Source organism: Gopherus evgoodei, unplaced genomic scaffold (assembly GCF_007399415.2).
Source record: "Gopherus evgoodei ecotype Sinaloan lineage unplaced genomic scaffold, rGopEvg1_v1.p scaffold_44_arrow_ctg1, whole genome shotgun sequence".
Taxonomy (NCBI): Eukaryota; Metazoa; Chordata; order Testudines; family Testudinidae; genus Gopherus; species Gopherus evgoodei.
The window spans coordinates 1,731,587-1,750,697 of record NW_022060065.1 but is presented as its reverse complement, the minus strand read 5'-3'; the positions used below and the strand labels follow the sequence as shown (position 1 = coordinate 1,750,697).

Genomic DNA, 19,111 nt, shown 5'->3' with positions numbered 1-19,111 from the left:
ACATCTGTTTTCATTGACATTGTCTAAAATATCAAAGTTTCTACTGGTCAATTCATTTTAAAAAATGACCTTTATAAAACTTAATTTTGAGCCAACTGCGATGGTAAAGGCCCTTAAACTGGAGTGATTAATGGCTTGTCTGGTGCAAAACAAACAGGAATTATCACTCCAGAATAATGGATTCCAGTTAGCTGATAGACCTTAGTAGGAGCTGTGTGGATAGTAGTATTTTTATTGCCTCTGTGTACCATTTAATCTTCAAGCAGAAATGAAAGTGTTGCCTGTTTAACCATTCAGCATCCTTCTCCGCCCCCACAAACCCTCTCGGGTAGAGATGGTGTGTCCAGGAGGGGATGTGGTTCAGGAAGTCTGGGAAGACTGTTTATGCTTAGATGCCTGACTTCTAATGTATGTTCCTTGTCTTTCAGTATATTCACCACAGCCCTGGGAACTCAAAGCGAGGATTTGGCATAGACTGTGCTATTCTGTCATGCCAGGTCTACATCTCCCAGATCCTGGTGGCCTCAGCACTTGGTGGAGTGGTGGATCTAGTAGGCACAGTCCAGGTTATTCCAATGGTGGCATCAGTAGGATCCTTCCTGGGCTTTTTGACCGCTACCTTTTTGGTGATTTATCCTGACGTCACAGAGGACCCAAAGGAAGAACAGAAAGGACTGAGCCCTCCCAAGACCACCGAAAGCAATGGTGTGGATGCAGAGAAACCAACTGCTATAAAGCTCTCGCGTAAAGGGGCAGCCTCATCGGAGTTGGAAAGCGAGTCAATAGTTTGAACTGGTCGTTGTTGTTGTTTATACACATTCCAAGCAGTTCAGGTGCATGAATGAGGACGTTCTTAAGGGAAAAAATTCTGACTCCAATAGTTACTTTTTTGCTTAAATTGCAGCAAAAATGTCTTTCATATGAAAACGTAGATGAAATTCTGTAGTCCTAGGATAGGTTTGAGCAGATGGCTATCTTGCTGATTGCTTTCTCTACAATTTAGAAATTGTCACTTCTGAACACTTTTTAAATTAAGAACACACACAGATTTCAAATCTATCAATCTGCAGGTACATTGTTCATTCTTGCATGTTTTTTAAAATGCCATGACAGATTCACAGTGTATACAATTAGCAGTTTAGAAAAATGAAGGTTGCTTGCAATTTTTAGACTGTAATTGAAAACAAAAGCTATTTTAACCATAGGCTTTGCTAATTTTTTGTCTGAACATTTCAGATCTTGCTAATGTAATAGGTGAATCAAATGCATAGACACCTTTTTTTCTTTTCCCCCTTTCCTATAGATACAATATTTGGTTTGACGGCTACAATTTTTTAACATTTGTTTGGATTTCATCCTGTTTTAGTGGGTGCAATTACTACCAAGTATTTTTCTTTGCAATTGTTTTTAAAAAGCAATTTACTAAAGTTTAAGAGAACTGCTGTCATTTATTTTATTCAAACCGTTCAACAAGTCTGTTCCCAAGTACTGCTGCTTGTCAGAAATTGATGGTCTTGGGTGTGTGGTTTAGCTGCTGATGGAAGTAACAGCAGCTGGGAAGGTGAGCTGCCTTTGCAGTGAGTGCAGAATTTAATGAGCGGCATTGGAACGTGCTGTGACAGTTTTAGCAGGGAGCTTTGTGTGTGGAACTTACTAGGGTTGATTTTTCTCTCAGTATTTAAAGCTGATCATCTCATTTTGATGAAGCTGCCATGGAGAAGGGAATTTCATTCAGTTGGCTTCATGATGTGAGCATTCTCTTTAGAGGGGAAGGAGGTTGTTGATTGCACTTTTATGATCCTTTAACCCTCTGGCTGGGAATCACAATAGTATAGTCGGTGTCCGTACAACAAGGTAAACCGAAGGCCTACCTCTATAACTTTATGCCATAGTCTGGTTATATAAAAATCTGTGTCAGAAAGAGCTTTGGTCCTTAAAATCCAATCCAGGAGCATGTAATGCACTTCCTGTCCCTACATAGGAGTTGTATGCTAGAGCTCTTAGATTGAGCTGATGTATAATACTGGATTCAGGACATAGCTGCAGTGCAAAGAAACTTTCAGTGACAAGCAATAGGAAAGATACTATTTTTAATTTAAATGCTTAACTGAATTTCTAGCAATGCCCAACACCATGGGTAGACGCAACTCAGATGCAGCAGCCTTTTAAAGTGTCTTTATACGCAAAACCACCAAATTTCCGGTCCTTTCCTTATAAGAAGTGTTCGTAACTCTATTTACTCATTTCCACATGGAATAGAAGAGACTACAGCGAGTTCACAGGTTTAATCAGGCAAATCCAGACCACTGTTGTAATATTTCTGCTGCCTCAAATTCATTAAATCATTGCAGTACTTTAGAATGCATGTCTGAATCATGCTGCAATAGGCATTCAAAAGCAAAGTTTTATATATATTTCAAAATGACAAGCTGTTCTTAATTACTTGAATTGTACATGTATTTAAGAGATCTATATTCTGGTGTAGTTGAAGCTAACTCTCCATCTTGCCAGTGTCATTGATAAATTACTGATGGCATCATATGTTTACTTCTTAGCTGAAGGATTTTAGGCAGTACTCTTGTCTCTGACAGGAGTGAATATACTGTCTTTACACTGAGTGCTATGAAATTCCACCACGTATACAGAATTGCATAGGACTCTTGTTTGAAGTGTGTTAAGGAAAAGAGATTTTTGTTTCCTGTGAATATTTTTTTATTAGAACACTTCTGAATTGTGTGTTCAGACAGGAGAATAATACTACTGAAGCATTTAAGACCTTATTGAAGAAATCAGTTAGAAATATTTGTCACTGAACGCTTGGAGTGAGTTTTATCATCTCTGTATATAGTCTAGTCGGGTTCACGTGTAACAGAATTGCAGTGCAGTTTCACCATAAAAGGGCATTCCTGTGAAATACAAACCTAATTAGACAGTTTTAAAGTTTGGCGTCAATATTTTATTTTAAAATACTCTAAGGATTCTGCTTCTTTGTTAAATGGACACAGTCAGTCGTTCTTAGTAACTTACACATAGAAACAAGTTTTAAAGTTACCATTGCATGTGAGATTTGTCTATCACTTCAATCTGTAATACCAATCTGGTCCTTTTTCCTCTCGACAGATGTTTCACTGGATGTTTTATAAATTAGCATTACTCAGCATAGCGCTTTCTTGAGCCAAAATGTGCACTGGCATCATCAGCTGGTGACAGTTTAGCCTTGGAAAGAGCAGTTGGCTGCCTCTTGCTATGTAGCAATAGGGAGTCATAAAACTTTGCTTTTTGGAGCTGGGTGCACGCACGCTTACTCTCCCCCACCCCTCTAAAGTAGGGAGGTGAAGGTTTGATTGCAGGGTGGAGGCAATTTCAGATCCAGAGGATTTCAATCAGGTCAGATGGAATTTTGTGCTGACCAGCCTTTACCAAGCCTCTTTCCTAAGAATTGGAGACTAGAATGTGCATGTTTTGGGCTGGGAAAAGATTGTTCAGATTATCCCATTAAAATGTAAACTAACTGGAAATGTAACAACGTTTTACTGCGCTGCAGCAAAGCGAAGGTCCCAGGGAAACAATCATTCAGTGTAAACACGTTTGCATCCTGCTGGCAATACTTCATGCTTGGGTAGCCCTGCTTAGGCCTTCAAAGACTTGTAACTGAAGTATCTCGTTCTATAGCCTAGCCTGGTTACGGAGCCTGATTAAATTAAAGATGCTTTTCAGCTTCGGACTTGGATTATCAGAGGTTTTTAATTCTAGAGTCCTTTGATTTCGAGAGATTCCCTTTGTAGCCCAAGCTTTTCCTTGGGGTAGATAACACATCCTATCCCTCATCTTCAACTGCAAAGAGATTACTTTAAGGTTGCACTAGTCAAACCCATCAAAGTGTAATCACCTTATTTCTTGTTGTGGAATTGAAGGGAGGAAAAAGCTGAGGGAGCTGTTTAACTTCCTTTTGACTCTTAGTAGTGTTGAGGTTTGCCACTATTACTGCTTAGTCCACTTCATCTTCTGTATGCTATCAAATAAGATACATACTGCAGCAGGTTTACGTTTTGGTACTTTAATTCTTCCTGTGTTTCTCTTTACATCCACTTATCAAGAAACAAAGATTTTTAATAACACTTGACAGATTTAGGTTCATGTTCTTAAAAGGTTAAATTAGTTAAAAGTCTCTCTTTGCGTGAGATATCCGGTTGCTAGGCATCAAGTCTAGCATTATGCTGCCTAAAGTCAGAGGCTTAAACATAACCATTTTTGGAAATTATAAAATTGAATTGGCTGCATTGATTTATCATAGTCTAATCATATTAAACCAAGTAGCTCAGTAAGGATTTCAAAAAATAGAAGCAATAATTTCTTAGGAATGTTTTCTTCCAATTACTCAAATTATTTGCATGGAGATTTATTACCGAAATAAATCTTTAAATAATTTTAAGCTGATTTATCTCTGATACACTCTGTCAACAGTCAGTTCAGGACAGCTGTTGGTGAGGAAAGACGCATGCCTTTCACAACAAGGTGCAAAGAAGTATTTGAAGGAGAAACAACAAATCTGGTGCAAATTACAACACACTCTGAATCTCTTGTGTCTTTGCTGGCCTATCGTAGATAGGTCTGTTTGTAAAATGTAGAACATTCCCCACCTCAAGTCTAACCAGCAGGGACACTCTGAACTTAGACTCCTGCTCCTGGGAATCAATTTCCCCATCACTAGCCACAGTTATGAGTGACTTTCACTATGGAAATTCTGGCTGACAGATTCAGTTGAGAAATATGCCAAACATTCCCCAGAAAGCTAACTTTTTTATTTTAAAAAAAAAAAAAGGCATGGATGCTAGGGCAAGGGGCGTCTCATGCTAGGAGGAATTCCTCTTGTCCCAGAGCATTTGAATAACTACATGGCAGAGGTGGCAGTATTAGGAAGTAGGTCATTCAAGGCTAAGTCTCGCTAGAATCCATCTTTCTAATCTTGGGTTTTGGTGATGTAGGACTTGCTCTGAAGCCCAGGGAAGTCAATGGAAGGACTTTCATTCACTCAAGTGGGCCTTGGATTGGGCCCTTTATACCCATTTGCAGCTCTCTGGGTTAAGACTAAATTTACAAAAGGTGGGAGGAGAAGGAAGTTAAATAGTTTCGCTGGAGACAACAGAAGCACAGCTGGTGGGCTCCCTCCTTGAAACCTATTTTGATGGTCAAGATTATTTTTCTCCAACATTTCCATATTTTTCCTAACTGCAATTGAATGTGATTTGGTTGTGTGACATCCTGCGGTTCAGTACCTAGTTTTACCTCTAGTTTATATAGAGAATTTAAAACGTTTAGTGACCGAGCTAGAAGTAAAACTAGGTAACGAACTATATAGTTTGGGCCAAAATATCCTTGGTGGTTGTAGGTACTTCCTGAATTGTACCAAGTAATGTTGTGTTTTCACTTGAGTTCTTCCAATTTTCCCCACTTCTTAATCTGCTGCAAGCTATAAAATATATATCCTGTTTCAAGAACACCTGCATGAAATCCCAAGCATCTGAAGTATCTGTTGTGGAAGAGCGATTGTTTCTATTTGCAGCTGTCTTTTCCTTGTTTTCTGTTGATAGGCCAAATAAATGTAATGCACGCCAAATGTTGCACATGAATGGTATTGATGACTGTGTAAGAAATACCAAGTTTTATTTTTCCTTAAGGTGATTTTTATGGCTAGAGATACTCCTTGAGCTTAAGCCGCCACTCTGCAAGTTTGTAAATTTGCATTGAAAAGGGTCATTCTGAAAGGATAAGCTACCCAGAGTTTTCTATTTCTCATGTTGCATCCAGAATAAGCATATTGCAAATGCATCATCTACTAACTCAAATGTTAAACTCTGTTTTTATTTTAAGGGATTTTTCACTTCAGCAAGGGGAAATAGTATCCGAGAAGAATTCGTTCTCTCTTCACAGTGTCACTAACACGTGACTTCAGCCAGTCAGGGCAGAAAGGTACTGCCATTAAGATGCTTGGTTTTGCCCTTCTTAAATTGAAGATAATTTCCTGTAAGATGGATTTGAATTTCTAGACGTGAACAACCTTCAAATTTGTCTTGCTTTTAACCTGGCCTTTCCAACCTGCAAACTGTTGCTTTGGACCCCCGGAGAGACAAATAGCTTTGTCTGATGTGCAGGGGACTGAAAACCTGTTGCATCATACAGCATCCTGATTAACCCGATGGCAACAGGAGCTGTCATTTCTGATGCCAGCAGTAAACAGACTTCTTGTTGTGCTGTAGCTGTTGTCAATGTAACACAACTGCAAACAATTTTTTTCCCCAGCAAATATTGCACCCTAATACACACGTATAGGCCTCCGTGCAAACTTCCATAAGAGAGAACCCACCACACAAGTCCACGTTTGATTAACTCTGGCTCCTTTTATTCACATTTTAAAATCACATTTAAAGATCTAGGAATGTACCCCTAAAACACTATTAGCTTTATCGATTTTTTTATACCCATCAGTGCCAGATTATTTCCAAGTTGTATTTAGTAGAACAAACCCCAGATGGCAATAACTCTGAACAAATTGGTGGTTCCTAATTTTTATTTCTGATGTAACATGGACACCAAACCCTTGTGGTAGCCAAATGACTAGCTTATTTAAAATGCCTCATATTAATAGAAAGCTGCATATAGGCATCTCATAATGAAAAAATATTTGGTTCCGTTGTGAACTGGCCATATGACGACTACTTTTTTATCAACTTATTAAGTTGGGGCAGTATAATAGCTCTTGCTGAGTTTAGCAATGTTTATAAGCGTGTGTTAAACACATACTAAGTTTTATGAGGAAAAAGGGATAAAGAAAAGCAATGTCACAGATGAATGTGTTTGAGTAGACAGCATACTTTTTTTATTTCTACACTATTACGCTTATTTTCTGTTTTTAAGATCAAACTTTATTGCATGAGAAACTTTTACTGTGTTCTGCACTTTGTTCTCTTTTGTATAATCTTGATTTTTCATTTATGCATAGAAAAAATGGATTTAGAAATATTCTACTCCACATTGCATTGTGTTCCAATCCGTTGTTCTACAATTCAATCTTAATAAACATTTAAAGAAGTTTGTGTGATGTCTGAATCTTGAGTACAAGGGCCGTACTGTCCTTGAAAACGCATGTCTGGTGCATATCTTAGCCGAGTTCTGGAGAGTACACATCACTAGAGAATGAGGCGTGACTTGGTTTCAAGAGCGAGCCAAGAACTCTTGCCCTCTACTAACTTTCTGTGCCATCTCTGGCCAGTCATTTAACCACTCTTCACATTCCTCAACTGGCAAATGAAAATAATATTACTCAACCTTTCAAGGTTTCTGAATCTTAATTACACTGTATTTAAATGTTTACACAACACAAAGTGTTACAGTTCGGGCCTCGACAGTGCTCCAAGCACGTTACACCCTTCACATATTTGACTAACATTTGGGACATTGTCATGACACAGTGAGAAATATTAGAACATACCATCTGTCAAACACCAAAACCAGCCTGGAATGTAGTATATCTACATAAGCACAGAATGGCTTGGGTCTTCTCCTCTGGATTGAACCATTCCTGTGTGTAATGAGAAGCTGTCACTTACTGAGTTATCAAAAACTTAACTCTTTAGCTAAACCATTAAAAGGCACTTGAGATTGTTTATCATTTTCAGTGGCAGGTATATGAAATAATAAAACCCAAGTCTGACACTAGTAGTACTGGGCTTGGGTTGCATACCATACTTTGTAGTCTGAGCCTTTTGGAGTCTGCTTGACTGCCAACCCCCATTAGTCTCTGTGAACTGGCTGAGGTACCTTATATTTCAGAGACCACTATTGGTGACTTTGATTCCTAGCACTTTCACAGACTTCATACTCTGGAAACTGGTTTGCTCAGGTGAAGAGGCTGTGGTTCTGCATCCATAGTTCATTACCTAAGATGGTACAGAGTGATCCACCTATAGCTAGGCACTAACTTTACCTATATTTCTGATACACTCAGGATCCATGTTGCTGGGAGGCACATTTGAATCCAGTCTTTTTTATCTGGAGGAAACCAAGCGCAGCTTGGCTTTGAAACCAGTCTGCCTTTGTCCAAAAAACAAGTTCAAATTGACCATCCACTTCCAGTTTGTTGGTAAACTGGGAGGACTGAAGCCTGAGGGAGGCTTGAAGGCTTCTGCAGACACATGAGTAATCAGACTAGCCCTACCAGCTGACATTTGCAAACTTGCAACATGAAGCTCTCTAAATAGTCTCACTTGTAACTTCCAATGCTATTTGTCTGTCGAAGGTTTTTATTCTGAACCCTTTCTCATGGGGACAACTCACAACTAGTATAAGCAGGTGCAATTTCATGGAAGTCAATGGAGTTGCACCCGTTACACCAGCTCCGCGTTTAGCTCACTTTGTCTAGTTGGAGACTGGATGCATTTCAGTCTTATCCCAGTCTACTCCCATAACCTGTTTCCTAGCATTGGTTTTAAAATAAGCTACGTCTGTACTTTAAACGGTACAGGGGCACTGATGTTGCACTGCAGTGTTTGATTATAGATGCTCACTACAGTAACTGGAGGGGTGTTCTCATATTTAGGTCAATGGAAGTATTCTTCCATCAACCTAGGACTGTCAGTATTAGGAGTTAGGTCACCTTAACTGCATTACTGAGGGGTATAGATTTTTCACACCCCTGAGCAAACTTATCTGGGTCAACTTCACTTTTGGGCGCAAACCGGCCCTAATTGTATTACCCACCTCCCAAGAGCTGTGTTCTTCAGCCAACAGAATGCTCATGGATTTGCAGAACATTTTCTTCCACATGGGAGTTGGTTCAAACTACTGCTTGGGTTACGACATAGGCAAAAACTTATCAGAGCAATAAATCTGACCTTCGGCATGGTGTGCTTCTTCAGGCCAGGCCTGTTGGCAGTGCCTGAAGGGGAAAAAAATTTCAATTAATTGAGCTGACAGCTTACTTTGTTGTAAGCCAGAAGCTGCCCAACTTGGAATGATCCTCTTATAAATACCTCAGAAGACTCCCTTTAAAGGTAAGTCTCTCTCTTGTTCTTTAATAAAACCACCCCCTTTGTCCAGGCTAACATTCCCAGAACATTGGGCTACCAGGGCTTTATGCTGTGGGCTGCGAGTGGTGCTGCCAACCCCTCATGCCAAGAGACCCTCCCCCCCAACCAATCACTCTGGAATGAAGAGAAGAGTGCAATGTTCTGTTGGCATTCACAGGACCTTTCGTGTTCTGCCCTCAGAGATTGCAAGAAACATGAGTTGAGTGAAGTAACCTGTTCCAGTCATGCAGGATTTTCATCATCCATGCTGAACCGCAACCTGAGATACTGTTAAAAGGGTGAAGAGATCTGAGACCAGCCAAGCCATAAAACCAAAGTGCTAGGGGGTAAGGAGTGTGACTGAAGGGAAAACCTAGCACAGAACGAGTCTTAAGCCCCTTGGCAATTGGTCTGCTGTGTAGTGCCTGTGAATGTACCCTATTAGATTTATATGCTTACAGATTGTAACCTTGCTCTCATGGCAGTGTGCTCAGGCAGCTTGGTTAAAGAAAAGACCCTCACGCTCATAGTAGCTCCATTTACCTCAGTTGAGCATCTTCCCCCATTCTGTGCTTCAAGAGAAAGGAGGCGGAAGCCCATGGAGCCATCAACAAGCTGCTTCACTTCTAATTCCTCTTGCAGGGCTCTATTACGCATGTACCCAAACTCACTCCACAAAGATTCTGCTGACCACAGGTACGCTGCCAGTGTGTGGAGATGATCATCCTGGTCAACCTTTGTGCTGCTGAGTCCTGCTTGAAGTGACTCTGGGGGTTGAGAATCCCTCTGGAAAGAAAGGGACTGAGCAGGGGAGAAACCCCTCAGGAGAAGCTTTCTGAAGTGGGGAGAAGAGATGTGCGTTACTAATGGCAGTAGAAAGGAGGGGTACGCTGTAGTGTGTGCTAAATCCTATGAGAGAGGAAATTGTCCTGAATTAAGCAGGAGCTAGAAAGAACCACAAGCCCTAGTACTAATCCCTGCATCAGGGGATACAACCGGTACCCCCTGAGAATATTGCAAAGGGAGGAGAAAAATGCCCATTGTATAGCTCAGGAAAAATGACTAATGTTACTACTCACAGCTTGGCTTTCTGTGTCAGGCTCTGCCCTGTGTGCTGGATGACATGATCTCCCCACAGAATAAGGTTCCTCAAAAAGCACCAATGAATCAGCCCCTTGTGAGAGCAGCCTTGCCCAGTGGTGGTGTACATAATGTTTATCACTAGAGGCTTGGGAACAGCTAATGCTGTAAGGATGTTACGGGTCAGGGAGAGGGGTGGTTTGGTATCTCTGGAAAGGTGCCACTGAAGACGTGAGAGAAGGGAGGGTTCCATCACTCAGGCTATTGTCTGCATTCAGTATTTGTTATGCCTCACCATTGACTAGCCCAGGAACATTAAAAACAGCTCGGATACAATTCTAAAGTGATAGACCCACCCTAGACTCTAAGATTAAAATCTGTTCCATGAGGTGACAAGCCCAAGCTCTTGCTCCCTGAGACAAATGAGTGTTCACTGCTAATTGTGCCAGACACACTGTCTCATTCCACAATGCTGCTGCTTCTAAGCCGGTGGTGACCGCTTATTGGTGTCTAGATCGGGGAAGCTGAATAAAATACCTGGTTTTTATCTTGGCAATAAGATGACTTTTCGTGGTTATAGTACAAAGAATAAGGAGCTCTTATAGGCCAACAATCTGAAACTAAAATGATCACAATCTGGTTACAGAACTGAACATGACTCCTGGTCTAGTTACATGTCTCCAACAGCGACTGGACAATGGTGCAAGAAGGGAAAGTTATAGGCTGATCTATGACCTGAAGCATGATGGTTTCAACCTCTTCCAAACTTATTTTAAGCTCTGGATGTTCTTATCTAAATAAATATCTAATCCTTTTTATGACTCCTGCTAAGCTCTTCATGATATCTCTGTGGTATCTTTTGGCAATTAGTTCCACTGGCAACTTTTGCACTGTATAAGTATTTCCTTTTTAAATCAGCTGTCTTAATGTAATTGATTTATTGTCCTTTTGTTCACACATTCAGTACAAGGCAGTGGGCTGGGCTCCCGTTCTACTTTGTATATAACATGTATTATTTTGCATCTCTTTATCATATCCCCTTATTCACCGTGTCTCAGCGTAAAGCAAACAATTCAGCTCTTTGCAATCTCCATCTATGGAAGTCTTTTTATGCCTCTGGTTTGTTACTGGCTTGGTGCCTCCTCCTCGGGAGGGACTTAGGTTGTGAACTTCATTTCATGGTCTTATTACTTATTTGTCTAGGCGTCATGGCCCAGGATCACAGTATGGGAGGGGCGGTACAAAGACAGAGCAATAATATTTTGCATGCTTGTAAAGCCCATGCTAATACATGGTGTGCTGCACTCTACCTCAAATTTTATGAGTAGGGCTGGCTGGTGGAACAGAAATTTGGATTTCAGTAGTTGAAGTTTCCAGAAAAATTATCCCACAGTGAGATGAAAAGCTAAAAACTTGAAAATGTTGGTGGAACTAAAATCCCCTCATTTGTTGTGGAAACACTGAACCACGATCTGTTTCCCCGGGGTCACCGAGTGACACTGCACACGCCTCCCTATTGCTATGGCCCATGTGCTGTGCAGGGACTGAGGGAAGGCTAGCAAAGCGTTGTGCAGACAGCCGCTGCTCAGAGTGCTGAGCTCTGCATGCAGGCCCTGGCTGAACGCTGCCAGGAAATTCTCTGACACTGATGAGAAACATCCCTCAAGGCCAGGGGCTATTTGTAGGGCAAAAATTACACTGGCTCTGCCTGCACATGATGCAGTAAAGCATGTTTGTCTGTGGTGCAGCTGGAGGGAAAGGTCATGCTGGTCTTCGCCAAGTTAATGGGCGGGGGTGGGTTTGTCAGGCTGGGCCACTGTGGGAGCCCTTGGCTGACCAGAGAAAATCAGAGGCTTAATCCTGTCTGATAGCAGCTGTTCAGCTTTGTCTCTGTCCTTATCTGTCCCCTGGAAGGGCAAAGCTAGCAGCTGGCTTGGACAGAAGGGCCCTCGTGCTTCATGACTGAGGGAGAACCTGCTCCGAGCTGAGCACCTCCTATGCACAGGGGACTGGCTGACATAGGACTCAGCACGGGGGGCAGGGGACATGGCTGCCTCCTTTAGTGAGGTGGAGGCAAGAGTCTTTCCTGCAATAACGCGCCACGTGCTCCTGTTGCCCCCTGCTCTGCTCACACCCTGTTGGAGAAATGGGGCTGGGGAGACGGTGGGGATGTCTGACTTCAGCCACCACAACAGAAGGGCTCTTCAGCCCCCAGCCTTGCACCCCCTAGCTCTACCTTGAGCTACATGCCTTGGACAGGGAGCATCCATTTGCCTAATCTGCCACCAGCCTGATTTATTTCTCCTCCTCCCCGCAACTCTATAAGTTCTGTGGTATCCAACCAGCCCAGCCTACCGCAGGCTGAGAGCTGCACAAGCTTTTCCATACTTGTCCTCGCAACACCCTGGGAGATGGGGCAGTGCTATCGTCCCCACTGTACACCTGGGAACACACCGCAACTGATCTGCCCATGGACACAGGCAGAGCTCCTGTAGCCTGAGTTGGAGGCTAACACCCTAATGTTGGGCCAGCCTTGAGCTTTGGGCAGGTGGCTGACGGCAGAAAGGTCCAGAGGAGCAATCAGTGCTTTAGAGCAGCTGCTCAGCCAAAGGGAGTGAAATGCAGCGTGAGTGGGGGGGTCCCCAGCAGACAGAGCGAGCTGCTGCGCCCCGCCATACCCACAAGTGTTTGGGGCAGAGAAGGGTGTGTCGGGGGGGTGGAGTAGAGGCTGGCTAGGGTTGGGTGCTGGCTCTCCTTAGCTTGAGCATGGCCCCTAGGGACCAGACCACCCAACTCAGAGGAGCGGAGAACCAGGGAGACCCCTGCACGACTAAAGGATGGGAAGCCAACGGTTGCTACATGCACCCAAGACACAGCAAGTGTGAACAATCGGGACGGGGGTGAGGGGTAATAGGAGCCTATATACGAAAAAGATCCAAAAATTGGGACTGTCCCTATAAGAATCGGGACATCTGGGCACCCTAGCTGGGCACTTTACCTGGGTGGGCTCTCAGGGCCAGGCCAGGTTTACGTGGCCCTGCCTCTGCACAAGGGGCTGGGCTCAATGCCCCCGTGGCAAGCAATGGAGCAGCTCACGCCTCCTTCCCCTGCGATGCAGCAGGCAGCTGAGGGGGGAGCAGCTGCGTCGTGCACTCCTGTCTCACCCTGCAGCCGCTGGTGCAGAAAGAGGGGTGGGGTTGCTCGGCTTGTAGCTTTAAAGCCAGTGGCTCTCAAATTCTGTCCTGGTGACCCTGTTCACACTGCAAACCTCTGTGTGCAACCGCCTCCCTTATGAATACGTTTTTATACATTTAACACTATTATAAATGCTGGAGGCAAAGCAGGGTTTGGGGTGGAGGCTGACAGCTTGTGATTTCCCCCCCCCCCCCATGTAATCACCTCACGACCCCGAGGGGTCCCAACCCCTAGTCTGAGAACTCCTGCTTGAAAGGAACAAGTACCCTTTAGTGTTGTGCTGCAGGGTCCGGGAGCAGGCTGGCAGTGGCCAAGCTCCTAGTGTTGGGGAAATTCAGGGCGGGGGAGAGAGACATCTTGCCAAGTGTAAAACTTGGAGGCTGCTAGCCTGACTTGCTGAGTCAGCACACAGTTGGGGTGGGGTGGGAAATACTGGCTGGGAGGGCCCAGCTAAGCCAGTTGCAGTGCATGTTGTGGTGCTCAGGAATACAGGGCAGGCAGTAGCGCTACCCCTCACAAGGCCAGTTGCCCCCACAGCACCCCCTCATCCCCCCAAGAAAATGACAGCCAGCAAGGGGGTGGCCCCAGCGGGCACATGCAAAGGCGGCCTGGGGAGCTGTGCATCAGCCCATCCTGCCCCCCGAATTAAGCAGCACCAAGGCTTAGTGCCCTGGGCATAGCAGTGAATTTCACCCACGCCAGGAGCAGCCCTGGACCCTTGCTCCACCCCACCCAAGGCCCAGCCGTTCTACTGACATTATAGGCGAAGAGCACAGTTCACTGGCCACGGCCACCCTGCTTATGTACCGCATTGGCTGGGCTGAGCAAACGGTTGTCGGCCAGGAGGCTGCACCTGCGGCCACAGCTGTCACCCTTAGACCCTGCCCACCACATGCAGCTTTCCAGGAGCAGACAAAGCAGCCCCAGCTCCTTGCCTGGTAGGGAAAGGCCAGGCCAGGCCAGCCAGGGTGACACGCTGAGGGGGAGGGCAGCTAGCAGAGCATCCCATGGCACTACAACCTCCAACACCGACAGACCCCACTCATTGGCTGGCGGGAGCCAACCAGGGACCGCTGGTGCTTAATGCATGAGCCTCTAGGGCATGAACTAAAAGCCACCTGGCTGTCTGAGTGTGCTACAGCCCTAGCTCTCGTTAACGGGTCTCAGCTGGGCCAGCACACACCACACCCAGGAGGTGGGTGGGTTACACAAGCGCTTTACACCAGGTAAGAATGGTGGCATTGCCTCATCCCCGGTCACGCCTGGATTTCATGGGCCCGCTAAGTAACACCCACGGCTGGCCCAGCTATTCTACCACTCATGCACTCCCCGCCCATTTGCTTTGGCTACGTCACTCGCACACTGTGTGAGGCTTCTGCCCGGTGCTTGGCTGCCGGGCAGCACAACCCAGGAAACCCAGGGAGCTGCTTTTCTTCACCTGGAGCAGCTAAAGGGGGCAGGGAGCTGATGAGCAGGAAAAGGGGCCACCACAATCAGCACCACTCCCCCCTCCACCCTCTGGCACATGTCTGTGCCACTCACCAGCTGCAAGCCCGAATGGAAGGGGCTGGGTGCATGCGAGCCAGGTGGCAGCAGATTAGCACCAAAGGCAGGCAGAAAAGCATAGCGGGACAAGTCCGTGCAGTAAGGGCTGCCACCAGCACTGGCTACGGTAGACAGGTGAAGAAAGGGGCACAGAGCTGGAGCCTGAGAGGGGGGAACCCAGCTTGTGGACAGCCCCATCAGGGGGCTGGAGAGGCCATCAGAGAGGGGCTGCAGGGATGGGGACACACTGGCCTGCTGCTCGCTCAAGAAACAGGCAAGAGTCTGGGCAGAGGTGGCTGAGCGGCGACCTGAGCCCAGCAGGGACAGCGGCAGGAAGATGCACAAGCACAGAGGAGGTTAGTAGCATGGACAATAGCTCTTAAGGTGCAGGGACCCATTTGTGCCAGAGCCTGATGAATCAGCCGTCTCCCTGCATAGACTCAGGAACACAGGGCCAGAAAACATTCACTCGATTCTGTCATGCTGCTGGCGTGTCCCCTAGGAAGAGCTGGCAGGATTTGTCTCTAATGCCTCACCACTTTAGCAGGCGACGAGTTTGCTAGGAAACGCTAAGTGACTCACACCGCACCCAGAGATAAAGGCGCTGGGAGTGGGGCTCTAGCCAGCAAGGTCCCAGGGTAAGGGAGCCCTGAGCAGGCTGTGGGGAGACGCCTTGGGAGCTCCCACCTGTGGGCAGATATTTTGGGCTGGATTATGTGGGGTGCTTTTCAGAAACAAAGCTGACTCCAAGCCGGCCGGACCAGCTACAATGTGTCCGCCCTGCTTGGAGCAGGACTAGGGAGCCACGTGCTCACAGAGACATTTCCCACTGGTCTGTCACAAATGCTACAGAAGCCAGTGCAGACTCCAATTCACTTTCTCTGAGCCAAAAGAACAAGAGTCCTTGTGGCACCTTAGAGACTAACAAATTTAGTCTCTAAGGTGCCACAAGCTTTCGTAGGCTAAAACCCACTTCATCTGATGCATGCTATGGAAAATACAGTAGGAAGATATATATACACAGAGGACAAGAAAAAATAGGTATTGCCATACTAACTGTAAGGAGAGCAATCAATTAAGGTGGGCTTTTATCAGCAGGAAAAAAAACACTTTTGTAGTGATAATCAGGATGGCCCATTTCCAGCAGCTGACAAGAAGGTGTGAGTAACAGTAGGGGGTGGAAATTACCATGGGGAAATAGGTTTTACTTTGTGTAATGACCCATCCACTCCCTCTCTTTATTCAAGCCTAATTTAACGCAAATTAATTCCAAATCTTTGCGAAGTAATTCCAAATCTTCAGTTTCTTGGTGGAGTCTGTTTCTGAAGTTTTTTTGTTGGAGTATTGCGACTTTGAGGTCTGTAATCGCATGACCAGGGAGATTGAAGTGTTCACCGACTGGTTTTTGAATGTTAAAATTCTTGATGTCTGAGTTGTCTCCAATTATTCTTTTTGCTGATACAGACTAACTCGGCTACCACTCTGAGACCTTTCTCTGAGCTGTGAGCTGACTGGACACTCACAGGAAGCCGAGCTGAGAGGCAAAAAGCTGCCACTTTTACACAACAGTACTTGTGATTGTAATTGCTCTTTGGACCAAATTCATTGCTGGTGTAAATGCCCAGGCTTCTATGGAGCGCAGGAGAAATAAATGAGGCACTTTGACTGACCTCATGGGGGAAGTGGAAAGCAGCAAATGGTGCTGAAGTTAACAGACATGCTGGGTTCCCAGGGTAAAGCAGAAAGAGCTACTGTGGGTGGAGATAGAGCACCTCCTATTGCCTCTGCCGCTCGTATTTATGCCCGGGAGAATTATCTGCCGCTGGCAAGGCAGGCTTTGCGCAGAAATTAGGCTCAGAATTTTTTTCTGCCTGCAGAAATGAGCTGCTGGCTGCTACTAGGGGGCGCTGGACCCAGCAGAGCCCAGCTTGCAAATAGAAGACACTGCTAGGGAGAGGCAGAGGGAGCTGGAAGGGTCCCAAGAGCTACAGAACCCAGCACACCCTCAGGAAAGGAAACTGGGCCAGAAACTCCAGACCAGCGGGACCGAGCCTCAGGATGTTTTGCCTTCTGGATGCTGGCCTCTGTGGGGATGGGGTATGAGTGTCTGGGCTGGGGGTGGGGGCGGTGCCCCACAGCTGGGCTCTGGGGGAGGTAGAGAGCATGGGTGTCTGGGATGGGCAGGGGGGCCCCATGGTTGGGCTCTGGGGAGAGTTGGGAGTGTGGGTGTCTGGGCTAGGGGGTGCCCTACAGCTGGGCTCTGGGGGGAGGGAGCAGAGAAACAGGAACTGGATTGTCACAGGGATTTCTTTACCTCTCTACTGCTGGGGGAATTCATGTGTGTGTGCGCATCTGTATTGTTACCCACATAGTCGCTGAGAGATATTTTGAAATAAATTACAAAATAACTGACACTGACATGATTATATAGGGTTATTTTGACAAAATACATATTTTTTCAGAATTTTAAAATATTGTGCCCCGAGTTTAATTTTTTGGTACAGAACTCCCTCAGCTGTATGGTATTTCAGCAAAGCCCAGGCACTCCTACAACGTACTGGGTTTGGGTCTGGGCCTGGGCTACGGGAGAGGCCCTTACTTGTAGCAGACCTAGGAATCCGCAGTCCATCAAGAATGACTTGAACATCTTCTTGTCTGGTGCGGGTCTCAGTAATGAAAATGAATTACTATGGCCTAGATTCACCTCCCCAGCCAGGACCTGCTTCTGCTGGCTCCTACTTCCAGGAGTGAATCATTTTAAAATATAGCATGTGATGCACCTGCTTACCTAAAACAGCTGCCTACCCTCAAAGGGCCCCTGTCTTTATATTTTTGTATAGTGAGCATTGCTCTAAATTAATTCTGCTTTTAGGGGTGCAAATGATGAATGTAAAATGCTACCAGATTAGAATGGTCTGTTTACACTTACTTTGAACATGTGTAAATAAGTGCAACAAAAGGTACAAGTCACTGGAAAAATCAGGGCATAAATGTTCCCACCAGAGAGCCTGCAGAACTCCTGGGTAGGAGGGGCCTACCTTTCAATCTGATATTGAGCAGTTGAGGTTCTCTGCCAAAGCCTTGAATTTCTCTCCAGCCTGAGTTTAGCTAAGTCAGTGGTGCCCTCTGCTGTCTGTGTCGAAAAATGAATCATAGTTTTTTGGGTTTTTTTTAGACACACAAAAAAATACAGGCCTATAGAATGGAGCTAAGTGAGACATGAAATTTCATGTTCCCTGAATCTGTCACTTGCTCTTAAGTACCCACTGCTTAAAAACAGCTGCATTAAGCAGCAGCTCCGTATTTTTTCCTTAGCACTGATACTTCTGAATGCAATGGTTTTTAGAATCACTTTTGAAACAGGTACACTAAGCTCAAACAAATTCAGATTCCCAGCATGGAGCTGCCCAAGAATCCAGCAGACCAGAGCATCACTAAGCTCTTATGTGATGGCCTACATGTTAGCTGACACACCTGGCATTGACAGGGGATTCTCCAGAGCTATGAGCATGAGCTGTTACAGCTTGCACTAAAATACCATGTCTCTGCAGCTGTAGGCTTTAACAGACTCATGGCCTCTTCAGACTGGGCACAGAAGGTTCCAGTAACACTTATATATATCCTCTGCTCACAGGAAGTTCAGCCCAAGCATCTGAGATCCATACCAGTTTAAATCCAAGATGAGCCCACTTACCCACTTATGTGGCTGATATCTTGGCATTTTGTGTAACATACTCATGAGTCAGCTACAGGAGCATGAAGCACCACAAGGAAAACAAAGTTAACTGTGTGCGCTAAAAAGACGGTTACTCACCTTTGTAACTGTTGTTCTTCGAGATGTGCTGCTCATATCCATTCCAGTTAGGTGTGTGCGCCGCGCGTGCACATTCGTCGGAAAACTTTTATCCTAGCAACTCAGTGGGCCAGCAGGTCGCCCCCTAGAGTGGCGCCGCCATGGCGCTCGATATATACCCCTGCCGGCCCACCCACTCCTCAGTTCCTTCTTGCCGGCTACTCCGACAGTGGGGAAGGAGGGCGGGTGTGGAATGGATATGAGCAACACATCTCGAAGAACAACCGTTACAAAAGGTGAGTAACCATCTTTTCTTCTTCGAGTGATTGCTCATATCCATTCCAGTTAGGTGAATCCCAAGCCTTACGTAGGCGGTGGGGTCGGAGTGAAATGTGGCAGAATGAAAACTGCTGAGCCAGAGGCTACAGCATCT

General features: G+C 45.4%; 1 protein-coding gene and 1 long non-coding RNA gene across 7 annotated transcripts in view; one reads left to right on the top strand and one right to left on the bottom strand.

Moving 5' to 3' along the window:
* SLC45A4 (solute carrier family 45 member 4) overlaps positions 1-7,090 on the top strand; it is a 136,303-nt gene extending 129,213 nt beyond the window's left edge. For all 6 annotated transcript variants that reach the window (XM_030546425.1, XM_030546421.1, XM_030546420.1 and 3 more), the window contains one exon: positions 429-7,090. In XM_030546425.1, coding sequence (XP_030402285.1) covers positions 429-791 — 363 coding nt within the window. In that variant the 3' untranslated portion in view covers positions 792-7,090. The remainder of the gene's footprint in view (positions 1-428) is intronic.
* On the bottom strand, positions 4,851-11,812 carry LOC115642708. The gene is made up of 3 exons (XR_003998235.1): positions 9,609-11,812; positions 8,758-8,935; positions 4,851-7,579 (listed from the first exon to the last, which is right to left on the bottom strand). It is a non-coding gene; the product is annotated as an uncharacterized LOC115642708 (long non-coding RNA).
* Positions 11,813-19,111: the final 7,299 nt, after the last annotated feature.